At 42.8% G+C, this 15,427-nt stretch overlaps 1 protein-coding gene across 2 annotated transcripts in view; it reads right to left on the bottom strand.

Annotated features, from left to right (window-relative positions):
• Window positions 1-15,427, bottom strand: part of MAML1 (mastermind like transcriptional coactivator 1) — a 106,739-nt gene that overhangs the window by 15,076 nt on the left and 76,236 nt on the right. The window contains exon 2 of one of the 2 annotated variants that reach the window (XM_040344981.1): window positions 743-2,209. In XM_040344981.1, the coding sequence (XP_040200915.1) occupies window positions 743-2,209 (1,467 nt within the window). The remainder of the gene's footprint in view (window positions 1-742; window positions 2,210-15,427) is intronic. The other variant, XM_040344982.1, reaches the window with a different exon arrangement.

The following is a 15,427-nucleotide window of genomic DNA, read 5'->3' as shown; positions in this document are numbered from 1 at the left end:
TATTGGAATATGATAGTACTAGGACTGACCAATGCTGGATTTATCCTACTAATATCCAACAGAAGGTAGAAACATGGGGAGCATTAAAACAGAATACCTACTGCTGTAGAAAACTGCATGCCTCTTAGACAGAAGCACCATTTTCATAAATGATTGGAAAAGATTTTCTTTATCCTGATATGCGAGCTAGGTCTTATGCCGAGTACGCATGAAGAGAGAACAGACTGAAAAATACAGCTTTTGTAGCAGTCAGTACAGCAAACGTCCAAAACAAATAAAAAAGGGACTAGGGCCACATGTTTCAGGAACACAGAAAATACCATACATCACTGCGAGACGTTGTATTCGGTCTTTTAAATAATTTTCAGACTAGCATGCAAAAAAAAAAAAAAAAAACACACCACAAAAAAAAAAAAAAAAAAAAAAAAAAAAATTGTTTGTCGGATATTCTCAATGATAGTCTTAATTCCCTAACAGGTACAGTTAACATTCAAAACTTTGTTGATGTCAGCTAATGTCCTGTAAGCTGTATGCCCCCCTCAGTCATGTGTCTAATGTGTGTACGAGTTTGTGTACACACACACACACACACACGTCAGGTTGCCTGCCACATATTCACCAAGACCTATATATAAAAAAGAAGCAATCGTCGAAAATAGGGCTACTTTCAGCACTATAAACAAGAAAAAAAAAATGTTTATGCATTAAACATACAAAACACATTGTATTCTAACCATCTTACCTGTCCATGCGACACAAGTGGCCTGTAAGGAATTCCAGCCTTTTGTTTCATCAAGAACATCTGACTTTGCTCCTCAGTCATAGGAGGCATCTGCTGCTGCTGCTGTTGCTGCTGCTGTTGTTGTTGTTGCTGCTGCTGCTGTTGTTGCTGCTGCCGTCGCTGAAGATAAGAGATCATTGCGTTCTTGTTCTGGTTCTGCGCCACCATCCCAGGACCACAGTCAGCCTCATAGTGTGACAGAGGTATCGTGTTGCCATAGTCCATCATAGGATTGTGACCTGCAGCTTGGTTGGGGTTTAAACTGTTTGAAGGTTTATGAATCATGTTAACATGAGTGGGCTGCATATAGCCGCTTCCACCACGAGGGGAACTCTTGCTCATATTAGGCATCATTAGTTTCTGGTTATTAAACTCTTGCTGGTAAACAGAAGGGCTGGGAGATTTCTCCAAACCATAAGCAGGAACGCCCAGGGGACTTTGTGACGTTCGAGACGGTGGCCAGTTGGTCATCTGATTTGACTGGTGTACTTGCTGAGGCTGCTGTTGGTTTTGCAGCAACTGGTCCCGCTTTTGCTTTGCTGCGATCTGCTGAAGTTGGTGGGCTGAGGACATCTCTTTGGTAGTTCCAGTACTCTGTCCAGACATTAATACATTGGGTAATGGTCTCGGCACATTTTGAGGTTGGTTTGAAGGCTGCAACGCTGTCTGATTGGAACTGTCTGTCACAGCCTGGGAAGATGGCTGAAACACAGGCTGAGAACCACCTACCACTGGAGAGGAGCCGCTAGTAGGCACTGAAGGAGCTCCAAAAGGTCCACATGATGTAGACCTTACTTGTGGAGACCCAAGAGACTCCTGCTCAAATGCTGCAGGAGAAAACTCAGTCTTTACATGAATATCTTGGGTCAAAGGTGTCTGTGTTGCCGAATTTGAAGCTTCATTGTCTTTTTTGTCCTCAAAGTCATCACTGAATAGATCTTTCATGTCTTCATCCGGTACAGATTTATTTAGTTCCTCTATGAGTTCCTTCCACTCTTGCTCATTCAAGTTTAAGTCAGGCATCAAATTGTTTTGAGACATGGAACCACCCACACCCGATAACATGCAGGGCAAGTCATCCACAGGTTCCTGCTTCATTTCTTTGCTTAAGCAAAGTGAAAACTCATCAGTATCTCCATTAGCGTTCAGTTGTAGGCCAGCATCTGGAAGACACTTCTTGACACTATCCAGTCCAATAGAATGGGCTCCGTTTAACTGCAAAGAATCTCCACTCGGAGGTTTGTTATCCAGTTGATGCAAGGGAGAAACTGGGGGCATCCCATTAGATGACCCAATCCCTCCCGTTAGTCCATCTTCACGCCGCAGCTTCTTGGAGACAGAAAACATGTCTCCATAGCCATTTTGTTGATCCCCATTTTGAGGTGAAGCTGCACTGTCCAGCTTCCTTTTAACCGTTTCATGAAGCTGCTGAAAGAAAGAGAAAAAGCATAAAATTAATAAGCCATAAAGGTTTCAAAAATCTGTACATCTAAAAGACCAAAAAAAATCACTTATACAAAAAACAACTTAATCAAAAGCTTCGGATTTGATTTAAATTCTACATTTTTTTTTTACATTCTACACAGCTTAGTTGAAGGCACCTGTAAATCTCTCCTACTTGAGACCATGTTTAAAAAAGAGAAATAAGTTGACCTGGGGAAACAAAAAAAAAAAAACATTTTTCTAAATGACCACCAGGAGGCAGTGTATGAAAAGTTTTTAATGGTGCCTTTAGTTCACAGCTACAGTGAACAGAAGCTCCACTCAAAGTGTCAGCCAAATAAATTCCACTGTGGTTACGGTGACCTTTTCAGACAAACGTGCAGTCCCTGCCTGAGCATTCCAGTTTTTATGTACTTATTAAACTAACTTTTCCCTGACAACCATGCTTGTTCCTTTTAACAAACCCATATCTTTTTTTTTTTTTAACTAAAATACTTTTCTCTATGCGATGCAAAAAATAAAAAGGGGGGGGGGGGAGTCAACAGAAAGCATCAGCAGTGAAGACGAGGTGATTTGTTACAAGCCATAATCCTGGGAACATCCAGTCTGTTACAAATTTCAAACGAAGATTTTACAAGGACTTTGAGAAAAAAAGAAATGATATATATCTGATATTGTGCGACAACCAAATGAAATCTGGAAGGACTGCTCTTCACCCAGTTTTCAGTACTTTGCAATCTTCTGATCGTGGTTTGCTGGATTTGATTTGGGTGTCACCATTTGCTGCTAGTGCCGGATTTTACCCATTTTGTTTCAATTCTCTATTGCTTACCTTGTATTATCCTGTTTGTTCGCTACAGAGACCAGAGTGCTGAGACCACACTCTCTACATCCATCAGTGTACCCAGAGAGAGCATGTGATGTTATTACTGTCACATCCAATTACAGTCATTCAGCTCAGGAACATGCAGGCAGAGTCCAAGTTGACCACACACACACACACATTCTGGTATAGCAATTCTGTTCAGCATGTGAATAGTTAAACTGGACAGTTCTGGTAGACTGGTTACTGGGGAAAAACAGCCCATGGAGCACACAAACCCATTCCAAGCTGGCCATATAGAGCACAGCTTACATTGTTTTTAAAGTGATGAAAAACACCCAAGCAATGCTTGCAATAACTGAACCACACACAGTAAGTGCAAGTCACTGAGCACGTTAATGCCGCGTACACACGATCGGAAATTCAGACAAGAAAGGTTTGACGTGAGCTTTTGGTTGGAAATTCCGACCGTGTGTATGCTCCATCTGAATTTTTCTGTCGGAATTTCCGCCAAGAAAAATTTGACAGCTGGTTCTCAAATTGTCCGATGGGAAAAGTTCTTGTCCGAAATTCTGATTGTCTGTAGGAATCAATTCGACGCATTCTCAAAATCATTGAACTTTATTTTTCTCGGCTTGTTGTACATCACCGCGTTCTTGATGATCAGAATTTGGTGTGACCATGTGTATGCAACACAAGTTTGAGCCAAAATTCTGTCAAGGAAAAAAAAAATCCACGGTTTTGTCGTCGGAATTTCCGATTGTGCGTACGCGACATAAGAATATAATTCTGCCACTCATCAACCAGATCTTTAAATTAACTTGTCAGAAACCAGAGATATTCAAATTGACATGGAGAAAATCAGAGTGGAGAACGCTATTCAAAATAATTAACATCGATATAGGCAAAGTTATTTGTAACTGTAATTTTGGTACAATTTGCACTTAAAATGTATGTACAGCCAAAACGGTTCAGTTGTGGATAGAGTAGGGAAGGACTAAAACCCTTAGACAGGCCATACACTGTTCGAATCTTGACCGGTTCCTGCTGATTTAAACCATGTACTGCCTATGACCCCAAGTACACTATCTCCATCATCAACCATGGAGATGGAAACACATGCTTTGAGTGCGTTTCTGCTAAGGGGACAGGGCAACTTCACTGCATCAAAAAGGGACAATGGAAGGGACCCATGTAGTGTTATATCTTGGGGGGAGAACCACCTTCCCTCAGCTAGGGCATTAAAAAATGAGTCGTGGATGGGTATTCAAGCACGAGAATGACCCAAAAAACAGCCAAGGCAACAAAGGAGTGGCTCAAGAAGACGCACATTAAGGTCCTGGAGTAGCCTAGAAAGTCTCCAGACCTTAATCCCATAGAAAATATGTGGAGGGGGCTGAAGGTTCGAGTTACCAAACGTCAGCCTTGAAAGCTTAACTTGGAGAGGATCTGCAAAGAGGAGTGGGACAAAATCCCTCCAGAGATGTGTGCAAACCTGGTGGGCAACTACAAGAAACGTCTGACCTCCGATTGCCAAGAAAGGTTTTGCCACCAAGTATGAAGTCACGTTTTGCGAAAGGGTCAAATACTTATTTCACTCCTCATTAACCCTTTCGCTGTCGGGTCCACACATTGCATGAACCTGACAGCGGGGGGGGGGGGGGGGGGGCTGTAGCCACTGGGATTGTGTATAAAACGGAAAGGAATACTCCAGCCAGTCCAGATGAGAGAATCAATGCTTACTGGGCTCCGCTGGGGCCTGGAAGTCCATGGCAAGTGGCAGCGGCTAGAGGACAAGAAGAAGAGCGGACACACATCCAATCCCCTCCCCTTCTTCTTGTGACCCGGAAAGTGTCATCCGATATAGTTTCCGGGTTAAGCTCTCCGTGTCCCAGGCTAGCTCAAATAGCAAATAAGGTTTTGCAATGCAATCTGCATTGCAAAACAATTAGTGGAGCACAGGGGAGACATGCAGGTTCTTTTAGACCCTGCATATATCTCACAGAGAACCTGTCAAGTTACACTGAAGCACAAACACCCCACAAAAAAAAAATTTGAGGCCCCCACTCCTTATACACACACGCACAAACGTAAACGCATGCATCGGGGCACCTAAAACATTGATTGCAATACACATCGCATACCCTCTCACACACCGGAGTGAGAGCAATAATGCTAGCACAAGACCACCTCCGTAACACTAAACTGATACCTATAGGGGGGCTTCTGAGGCGTCACCTATAAATTTAGGGTACTGAAGTTTGACACCATTTGGGGGGCACGCAAAAATTTAAGATTGGGCATGTTGGGTACGATGCAAACTTGTCTTTTATACTAGGGTAATTTATTGTGTTTGCCCTAAAATTTACGTTAGTGCGTTTAAGGAGATTTACCTTTGCCGTAAATGGAACTACTGCCATTTTATTCTCTAGGGTATCTGCTTTCAGAAAAAAATAATATTTATGGGTTGGCCCCTCATTCCATTAAAACATGGGGGGGGGGGGGGAGGAAGTAAAGCGCTTAAAAAAGAAAGAAATAAAAAAAAAAAAAAAAACAAACACACACACAAAGTCAAAAGCTTCAGAAGCCAGTGAATTTGCCATGCAGTTTTTCTTTAAAGGTAACCACTTTCTTCAAAACGTGCTCGGTTTGTGTTATCTGGGTTTGTAAAAATGGTTTGAAACTGTGCATCCTTCATCCACACCTCAACCTTCCATACATAGCATATACACAGAAGCATCATCAGTGTGACAAAACCAAAGGGAGTAACAGAATGAACAAATAAACACCCACACAAAAGCTTAACAGCTCATGTATTTAGCAGATACTTTGCTGATCATTTTTAGGACTCATGCAAAGTGATCATTATAAAAAAAAACTGTGGCGTGGCTGTAGAAATCCCTAGCTGTAGAATGGATTTTAGTGTTTTTCAGCAAAACTATACTACCACAAATGTTTAAGACTCAAACGCTAAGCTGCATTTTTCAGATTTTTTTTAGTTGTTTGAGCGTTTTTACAGCTGAAAAAAAACTCTTTAAACCCACTACATGTTATACTTACCCACTCTGTTGCAGTGGATTTGCACACAACAGCATGGATGATCCTCCTCTTCTGTGTCTCTTTGCTGCTCCTGGCCATTCCCTCCTGTTCTGTGCCCCTACAGCAAGCAGCTTGCTATGGGAGCACCCGAGTCGAGTCACAGCTCCGTGTCCATTCAAACCAAGGAACCTTCACGCGGCCCCACCCCCCTGATTAGCCAGCTGACTGACAGCAGCCAATGGCACCAATGCTGTCTTTCAGCCAATCAGGAGGGAGAATATCGGACAGCTGAGAGATTCGTGGACATTGGACAGAGAGGGGCCTCAGGTAAGTGTAAGAAGGCTTTTTTTTTTTTATTCTTCTGCCTTTACAACCACTTTATCCAAAACTAGTAAAAAACAGGATTTTTGTACTCACCATAAAATCCATTTCTCTGAAGTCCATGGACGGACACCGTTCCTTATTTTCTTGACTTGTGGGTTATGTTCCGTACAGTCAAGAATAAAAAGATGTTGTGTCCGTCCATGGACAAAAGAGAAGATAGGCTTTTTGTACTCGCGTAAAATCCTTTTCTCTGAAGTCCATGGACGGACACAGCATCTTCATATTCTTGACTGCAGGGTTATGTTCCGTAGACGTTCCATCAACATCAACAAGTCAAGAATATAAGGAGCTGTGTCCGTCCATGGACGAAAGAGAAAAAATTATTTTGCCTTTCGTTTATGCTTTAGAATGCATGTCAGATTTTTATTGCCGTCTGTGCTCCCATTGGGGAGATCCCCCCCCTCCATTTCACCTGTTTACCATTCAAAGTTAAAGTTAAAGTAATAGGAAATCTAATTTTGGATGGTCCCCAGAAAATACAGGGGAAACATTCCAGTGGTGACACTAGTTCTGGTGACATGGGAGGCTCCAGAGAATTCCCCTTATTTGGAGGGATTTCATCTCACTTCCTGTTTAGCTATGGGACAGGAAGCGAAGATAAATCTCTGCAATGAGACAAAGGAGAAAGAAATAAACCTTACAGGGGTTTTAACCCTCTCTTACGGTATCCAAACCTAAAATGTTTTTTTTTACCTATAGTTCTACTTAAGTTTCATTTGATCTACCGACTGCTTGCACTCTTTGGGGCTTGCTCACATCACAATTTCAGCATTCCAGGTGCAGTTTTGCATGTGCGTTTACACGTGTATTGAGGAATTTCTCTGCTTTTTGACACTTGAAAAATCTTTAAATTTTTATTCAGGACAATATGCATTCCAGTGTATTTTAATGCTTCCTGGAGGGGGAAAAAAAAACTGCAACAGGTTATACTTTTGTTGAAAGCACTGGAACTGACTGATTAAGTATGAAGTAGGGCCATTGGAATACATGGCAAACACTGCGCATGCGTTCTGGATGCAGACACACACTGGAACTAATTAAAAATGCATAAAAACTCCTTTAAAAGGTGTATGCAAACAAATCTGGAAGGCAGAAATTGTGGCGTGAACAAGCCCTTTGTGACCATCCAATCAACAATTGTGTATTTGAAGAGGAATATACAAAATCAGGCTTTTTATTTGATCAACATACAAATAGCAGTGGTGTGTATATAGAAATACAGCACACCAGTCAGAAAGCATACATTCTCTGCAAAACAAGCAGCAGGTGTTGGGACAACTCATCTTCTTATGAGACAAGGAACAATGTGCACAGGGTGGCAACCCATAACATGGCATCAGGATTCCCTTTCTAGTGATGCCATTGCAATCTGGTCACTGTACTTCACTGCAACTTCAGCCAAACTTTGGTTTTAAATAGCATGCGGGTAGTGTTAGCACTTCTCTGGCTTTTCTTACCATCTCTGTAGCCACTACCTTCCTGCCCTGGTGACCACTATTGTCAGAACAAGAAGTGAATAGAATCTCCAGCGCTAAATTAGAAAACGTCTCCAACATTCCCCACTTCGCTAAAAATGTTTTACTGCCATGTTCCTAAAAGTCTTTCCCTCACTTCCCATAGGGACAGAGAAATCTTCCCATAGGGACAGACCACCTTAAAAAAACTGGATTGGAGATTGCTTTGAACCTTTTGCCTTGTACACACGGGCCAAATGTTGGGAGACAATGGCTGGTACAGCATTTCCCCATCAGAATACAACAGTTCAGAAGGGGAGATTGCATGGTTAGTACAGCGGCTCAGATTGGAGCCTTCAGTTGGATATTTTATTAATATACAGTTAATACAGGGTATACTGGAGACTAGGTGAACAGGTATGCCAAACCCCCCCCCCCCCCCCAATAGCAGTAGATTTTTCCATTCATTACTGAAATTAGGAACGCACATAAAAGGTGAGGGAGGTGGGGGGTAGGGGTGGGGGAAGGGTGTGGGTGGAGGATGATTGAATCATTTAACGTCAGGTTTAACTATGTATACAAAAGACTTAAAGCAGTTCCGATTAGCCTGGTAAACATATAAAGGTAGCTATCAGGAAAAAGTAAAGATTGGTAGTACAATGCACAAGTAGAATTTCTGCTGACCCAGACAAAATTTGAGTCATGGGTGGCCCTGTATAATAATAATAATAATAATAATAATAATAATAATAATAATAAGCCTGATGAATAGTGTCATTTATCATATTAATCTGTATTTTGTGTCCTAAATAAAGAAATGGTTAAAAAGTGACGGAGGCAGGTGGAAAATTGTTGGCCGAACCAGTGGATGTATCATCAATTGCAGTCGCTGTTAAAGGGGTAGTAAAGGATTTTTTTTCCCCCCCCTAAATAGCTTCCTTTACCTTAGTGCAGTCCTCCTTCACTTACCTCATCCTTCCATTTTGCTTTTAAATGTCCTTATTTCTTCTGAGAAATCCTCACTTCCTGTTCTTCTGTCTGTAACTACACACAGTAATGCAAGGCTTTCTCCCTGGTGTGGAGAAAGCCTCTTGAGGGGGAGGGGGCGGGCAGGCAAGTCCGGACACTCTACGTTGCAGATAGAGAAAGGAGCTGTGTGTTAGTGGGCGTCCTGACACTCCTACTCGCCCCCTCAAGAGGCTTTCTCCACACCAGGGAGAAAACCTTGCATTACGGTGAACAGGAAGTGAGCATTTCTCAGAAGAAAAAAAGGACATTTAAAAGCAAAATGGAAGGATGAGGTAAGTGAAGGAGGACTGCACTAAGGTAAAGGAAGCTATTTAGGGGAAAAAAGTAAATTTTCTTTAAAACCCCTTTAAGGTATTCTGGGAGCTGTGGTTGTCTGATCACAAAATCCAGCAGTGTAAATTCATTGAATTCCACCTCCTCAGCCCCACAAGCTACCTTTATACGAGTAGCCCTAATCGGGTGGTAATTCCAGATAGAAAAAAAAAACCTGCAAGACAAAGGCTTAATGAGCTAGTATGCATCACATACTAGCTCATTATGAAATGCTTCCCTTAGAACAATGCTGTTGCAGTGGTCCCGCCACACCTCTGACCGGTCGAGACGTCATCCCGAAGTGGTTTCCAGATCCCAAGCTCCGGCACCGATTGGCCGGAGCCGCAATGACGTCACTCCTGCGCATGCATGCGGGAGTCACCGGTAACAGCAGCTGAAGTAACGGCATGAGCAACCAGTTTCTTCAGTGCGCCAGTGCCGATTTCCTCCTGAGCTCCTCATTTATTTTTTAGTTGAATTGTTTCATTTGAATAAAAAAAAAAAAAAACACACATACACGCACGCACACGAATAGTGTGTACCAGGCTTTAGTATTGTATTTCATATAAATGTGGAATTGCTCCATCTTATTGTCATCTGCATAGCAGAATATGTGACTGGCGTCCCTAACTGTTGAAACAAACATAGCTAACAGGACAGAAAAGTCATTGTTTTTAAATGTAGTCATTTCAGAATCGGGTCTTTCAGTCAGCAAACTTACAGATGACTTTTAGCATTCCTTTATACACCTAGGTTTATGACGAGAGTAGTCAATCCTTTGATGTGCCCCAAGTTAGCTTCACAAAAGGTTTGGCATACCACAGCACTTCTTTCCCTCGTCTCCACTTCAATCACATCAGAAGATTCACCAGTGAAAGACTATAGTATATGATTTTTACACTAGTCTTTTGCATGAGACGCTCAGGGCAAAGAACTCCTCACCACAAGATGGTGTCACTTGGGAACTGTGAGCAGTCATAGGAGTGAGGAGGGGGTGGGAAAGGCTGCACTGTGGATAGTCTCCCCTCAGGCATGTGGAGACTCATATCTCACACAAGACAATTCAGCTACTTTGTTACATCCAATGTTCTCAAATTACAGAGCAAACACCACTGGAAACAAGTCAGCCAGGCTTTTCTCACCACCGCTAAACTATACTCTCTAAATGAAATTTGTTTAGTAACAGAAAAAACACTCCTGTCTGTACACAAAGGTGACAGGATAATTTACTACGTCCTACAAATCAATTTAGACTTATGTGGAAATTGCGATTCGTATCACACAATTCCTTCATCGCGTACAGAGGATCATACATGAGTAAATTGGTAAAACTTGGACAATTTTGAGCTAAACATCCATGTATGCAAAGACCAGATCTTGCCAATCAGATGAGAGGGTCAATGTATAGAGAGGTCAACTGACAAAGCCTTAAAGTGTAACTCCACGTTCAAAAAAATAGCAAATAAAGAAAAAAATATAGAGTATACAATTGCATCATATTGTAATTGAATGTCATTAGAAACTTCCTTTCCTTTTTAACCACTTCAATACCAGGCACTTTCATATCTTCCTGCACCCAACGTGGCGTAGATCGCAGCAGATAATGCAGGCAGTCTATGCCCAGAAGTGGGTGCAAATACCTGTCTTAGAGGAATGTGGACAGCGGAGGTTCCATTTTTGTGTGGACCTCCGCTTTAACTAATAAAAAAAAAAGGCCAAAAAGTTTGAAAAAATTAAATAATAAAAAAAAAGGCTTTGTTTTTGTTAACTTGTTTTGTAAATACGTTTTTTCCTTCACTGATGGGCACTGATAAGCTGCACTGATGGATTTCATTGATTTTTCAATGGCACAGATTGACAGCTGCCTGTTGGTCCAGTGTGGTGGTCATCCCTGGTGGTCCTGGACAATCAGCACATACCCCCGTTAGGAGAGCAGCCGATCGGCTCTCCTCTACTCGCGCCTGTCAGACGTGAGTGAGGAAAAGCTGATTAACGGCTCTTCCCGTTCACATCGTGACTGATTACGTGATAGAGTCTCCGTAAGACCCTTTACCTAGATCAGAGTTGGGGTGTGTCAGACTGACACGCCGCAACAACGATCGTCGCAATGCCCGACTCCCCCGGGCACGTCGGCTGCCATCCTGTTGGACGTCATGACGCCCAGTCAGGATAACTGAACCACTTCCTGGCCATCATTCTGCTATAGGCCAGGCGGGAAGTGGTTAATCTGCAACTCTGTAATTTTTTGAAAATGCAATGTGGCTACCTGGTGGTGTTCTGTACACAGAATGTGTACTCCCAATAGGAACATGTCTAAAGTGATGCAGGCCAAGCAGCTTTTCTCAGTGTCCTGCAGGTTAACAGCTAATAATTATGAAACTAGCCCCATTAGATTCACTTTCCTACAAGGGCACAGAGAAACACACCGGGAATTCTTCAGAATAACAAAAAGGTAGAACTCTGCAACAAAGTTTGTTAAAATCCTTGCAATGTACATATAATCACCCAGTGTGGGGGAATTCATTTTTTTTCTCAACAAAAGTGGAGTTGTGCTTTAAGAGCCCTTTCACACGTAATTACTGATCTGTCCATTTCTTCAGAAAGACCTGATCAGAAGCTCCATGCAGCTATATGGGATGTAAACTGACTTGTGTTCATTAAGACCTGAAAAAAAAAAAAAAAAAAAAAAAAAAAAAAAGGATAAGGACTATGTCCTTTTCCGAACCCAGCCATGACTGATCAGAGGTAGCCCAATACAGATATCCTTCTGCCACCAATGGAGCGATCAGACACGGACACAAATTGAACAGAACAGGCATGGATGTTATGAAATCAACATCCATCCCGTACTGGAGTTCCTTACAGGGAATACCCTCACTTGTAGAAAGGCCAGCTGTAACAGGTCTCAGCATCAAATTCTATATCAGGCATGCAGCAAGTGGCCTATGTGCCAACACAGAATTCTCGGAATCTGTCACATTTTCTCCTCCAGATTACAGTCTCAATACATCCTCCTTCCAGGGCCCAAAAACACAAAGCCTCTTCTACTTCCGTTTTCCAACCCACGTCAGATCCGGATATGCCAGTCCTGGAGGACATAGAATGAACCAAGGTTGATCTTGAGGCAGTTTTGAGTTATTTTCTTCCACAGATTGTTGCGAGAAGCCTCTGTTAGGAGGCCATCCCCCTAACAGACCACAGCGGGGGAGATTGCGGTATTAACGTTGGATCGTTCGTACAGTGGCTCCGATTGGAGCAGGTTGAACAAAACCAAAAAAACGCTTGGTGTCTACCAGACCCGACTCTCCTCCGTCTCAACATGCACCTTCAGATACCTGCAAACCACTCCGTTAATTAACAGATAAAATATGCAGTCTACGACTGGTGGGTTACTCCTGAAACGATTTAAAATACCTCAAAAACTTTACAATTTTTTTTATTCCTGTACCTGATCCTGTTGTTCTGTCTGAACATGCTCCCAAGGGTCCTCCTTTAGTCTTGCAAACCCAGCCCTACAACTAGCTCTCACTGCAATTTTAAGATGTCAAACTTCAGCTAACTTGACTAGGGCTTTGAACAACCAACATGAACCTGTATAATAGCTCCTCTAAATGCAAAGCACCTGCCTGCTCTAACCAGGCTTCAACTTTAAAAACCCAAGTTCAGACTTGCCTTTTGGCACAAGGCTTGGCCCACAGAGGCCGCCAAGCCTTCCCAAAAGCCCTCACCTACTAAAATTATGCGAGTGTTACAACTTACCTCTCATCTGGGTCCTAGACCTCTGGGTTCAATCAGTGGCTTCAAAACCTCCACTAGCTGACGGACTTCTTTCAAATCAACCAAAAACTGCCCAAGGACAGCTAGATTTGCAGAATGCTCTGAATTCTCTTCAAAAGGATTCTACCTATTGATGTTACCATTAATCATCAGGGGTATTTGTAGTATTCTAAAATATAAAATCCCTTAAATTCCCCAAAAAAAAACATGAACTCTGCAAGGTCAGTAATTGCTCATCTGAGACAAGGGGAATACATGACATCAGTGTCTTAAACCAAGATGCCAAAGCTGTATTTTCCCAGTTACCCACCTCATTGGCGCGTTCCACGCTTTGAAAGACAAGCCTTCGACCTATCCTCTGTTTTCAGGGTGTTCACAAAAGGTGTTAGCCTGTGACTTGGATGCCGAGTTCTGAGAAAAGGCATGCAGAGGTGGCATCTAGATTCCTCACTCGATTTATTCATGTTCCTGTCCAGCCAAGTAAGGAATTCTCCATCTGTGTGGATCACCACCCCAGCCTTAACAGTGGGGAAGTCCTTCATTCCTCATCACTGGTAAGTTATCACAATAGAAACAAGTCATTCAGGCTGAGAAGTGTTCCAATCCCTGACAGTTCAAGGAACATGATCACTGTTCGAAACCAAGATCCACATTAACATCTTGGAGCTCAGATAAGACCGAATGACCCTACAGCACTGCACCCCTTATGTAGGGACACCCAATCATGCTGCAGTCAGACAATGCCACGGCTGTTGCCTATATCAACCATCAAGGCAGCAGCAGGTGTTTGGCTGCCTAAAATAAGTGAAGAATCTCATGGACAGGAACTCATTGTACAGCCTTTACTGTGGTCAACATCCCAAGAGTGGACAACTCGAGAGCAGACTACCTCAGCCGACATCACCTGAATCAAAAGGGAATGGGCCCTTCATCAAGAGAACTTTATTCTGATATTTCAAAAATAGAGAAGGATTCTGGAAGAACTCTCAAAAAGGTCAGATCTTGGCCATTCTTTTTCAAATGCCTCTGGCTTCACTCTCCCTTGTAAGAACCGTTCATACTGTATATCATATTAAGCCCTTGCTGCACCCTGTGCTCTTTTGAGATCTCAATTTGGTTCTCTCAGCCCTGCAGAAACCACTCTTAGGCCCCATACACACGAGAGGATTTATCCGCGGATACGGTCCACCGGACAGTTTCCGCGGATAAATCCTCGAGGATTTTGATCCGATGGAGTGTACTCACCATCGGATCGAAATCCGCGCCAAAATCCCATCGCGATGACGTGTCGCCGCGATGATGACGCGGCGACGCTGTCATATAAGGAATTCCACGCATGCGTCGAATCATTACGACGCATGCGGGGGATTGATTCGGACGGATTGATCCGGTGAGTCTGTACAGACCAGCGGATCAATCCGTTTGGATGGATTCAAGCGGATAGATTTGAAAGCATGTCTTCAAATTTTTATCTGCTGGAAATCCATACCAGGGGATAAAAATCCGCGGAAACAGATCCGCTGGATCGTACACACCAGGGGATCTATCCGCTGGAGCCGGTCAGCGGATCAATTCCAGCGGATGGATCCTCTCGAGTGTATGGGGCCTTAGACCATATCAGGATATTCCCCCTGAAGGATATCTTATGCAAAGTAAAGCCTTTCTTAGAGCACCAGGCACAGGGTAGTCTTTTCTACCCCGAGCTGTATTGGTAAGCTGCAGTGTAGTCTGTAGGTTTAAAATGTAAAACTTCCTCCATCCACATAAACAAGGTGGATGAAGAAATTCCATCCCCCCAACTGGCTGCAGCCACTGATCGAGAATATTCTGACAATGGACTTCATTGAGCAGCTACAGCCACATTGTAAATCAAAATTCAGCTGGTCCCTGCTGAACTGGATACATTTCAGCATATAGAGAGCTTTAAAGGATGCCTCATGGGATTACAAGTCCCATGAGGCATTTCAAGGCCGACAGTTACAAGCATGACTACCAAATGCAGAGGCATGATGGGACTTGTAGTTTCTCAAAGCTGGAGGGCCACAGGTTGAGCACTTTTGCTTTAAGTTTAAAGAGTACAGACCTAGCTAAGCTGTCTAGCACTGGTGGGTGGATCACAATCTGGAGTTACAAATCTTTTGTCAGGTAAAGCAGCTCACATGTCTGAACCAACTGTATAGCAGTTGGATTTTAGCTTTGCCTTCCTAGGAGCATGGATTTTGTTGGCAAATCAAATGCATGCATTCATTATAGGGCTGTCAATTTATGCAATGCTTTACATTTTTATGCTTTTATATTATACATTCACATCAGGACCAGCTCTTGAGGTTACAATCTAAGGTCCCCAACTCACTTTCATACATATACATACTAGGGCTAATTTAG

Source organism: Rana temporaria, chromosome 3 (genome assembly GCF_905171775.1).
Source record: "Rana temporaria chromosome 3, aRanTem1.1, whole genome shotgun sequence".
NCBI classification, from domain to species: Eukaryota; Metazoa; Chordata; class Amphibia; order Anura; family Ranidae; genus Rana; species Rana temporaria.
Note: the sequence above shows the minus strand (reverse complement) of the source record. Positions and strands in the feature narration are given on the sequence as shown.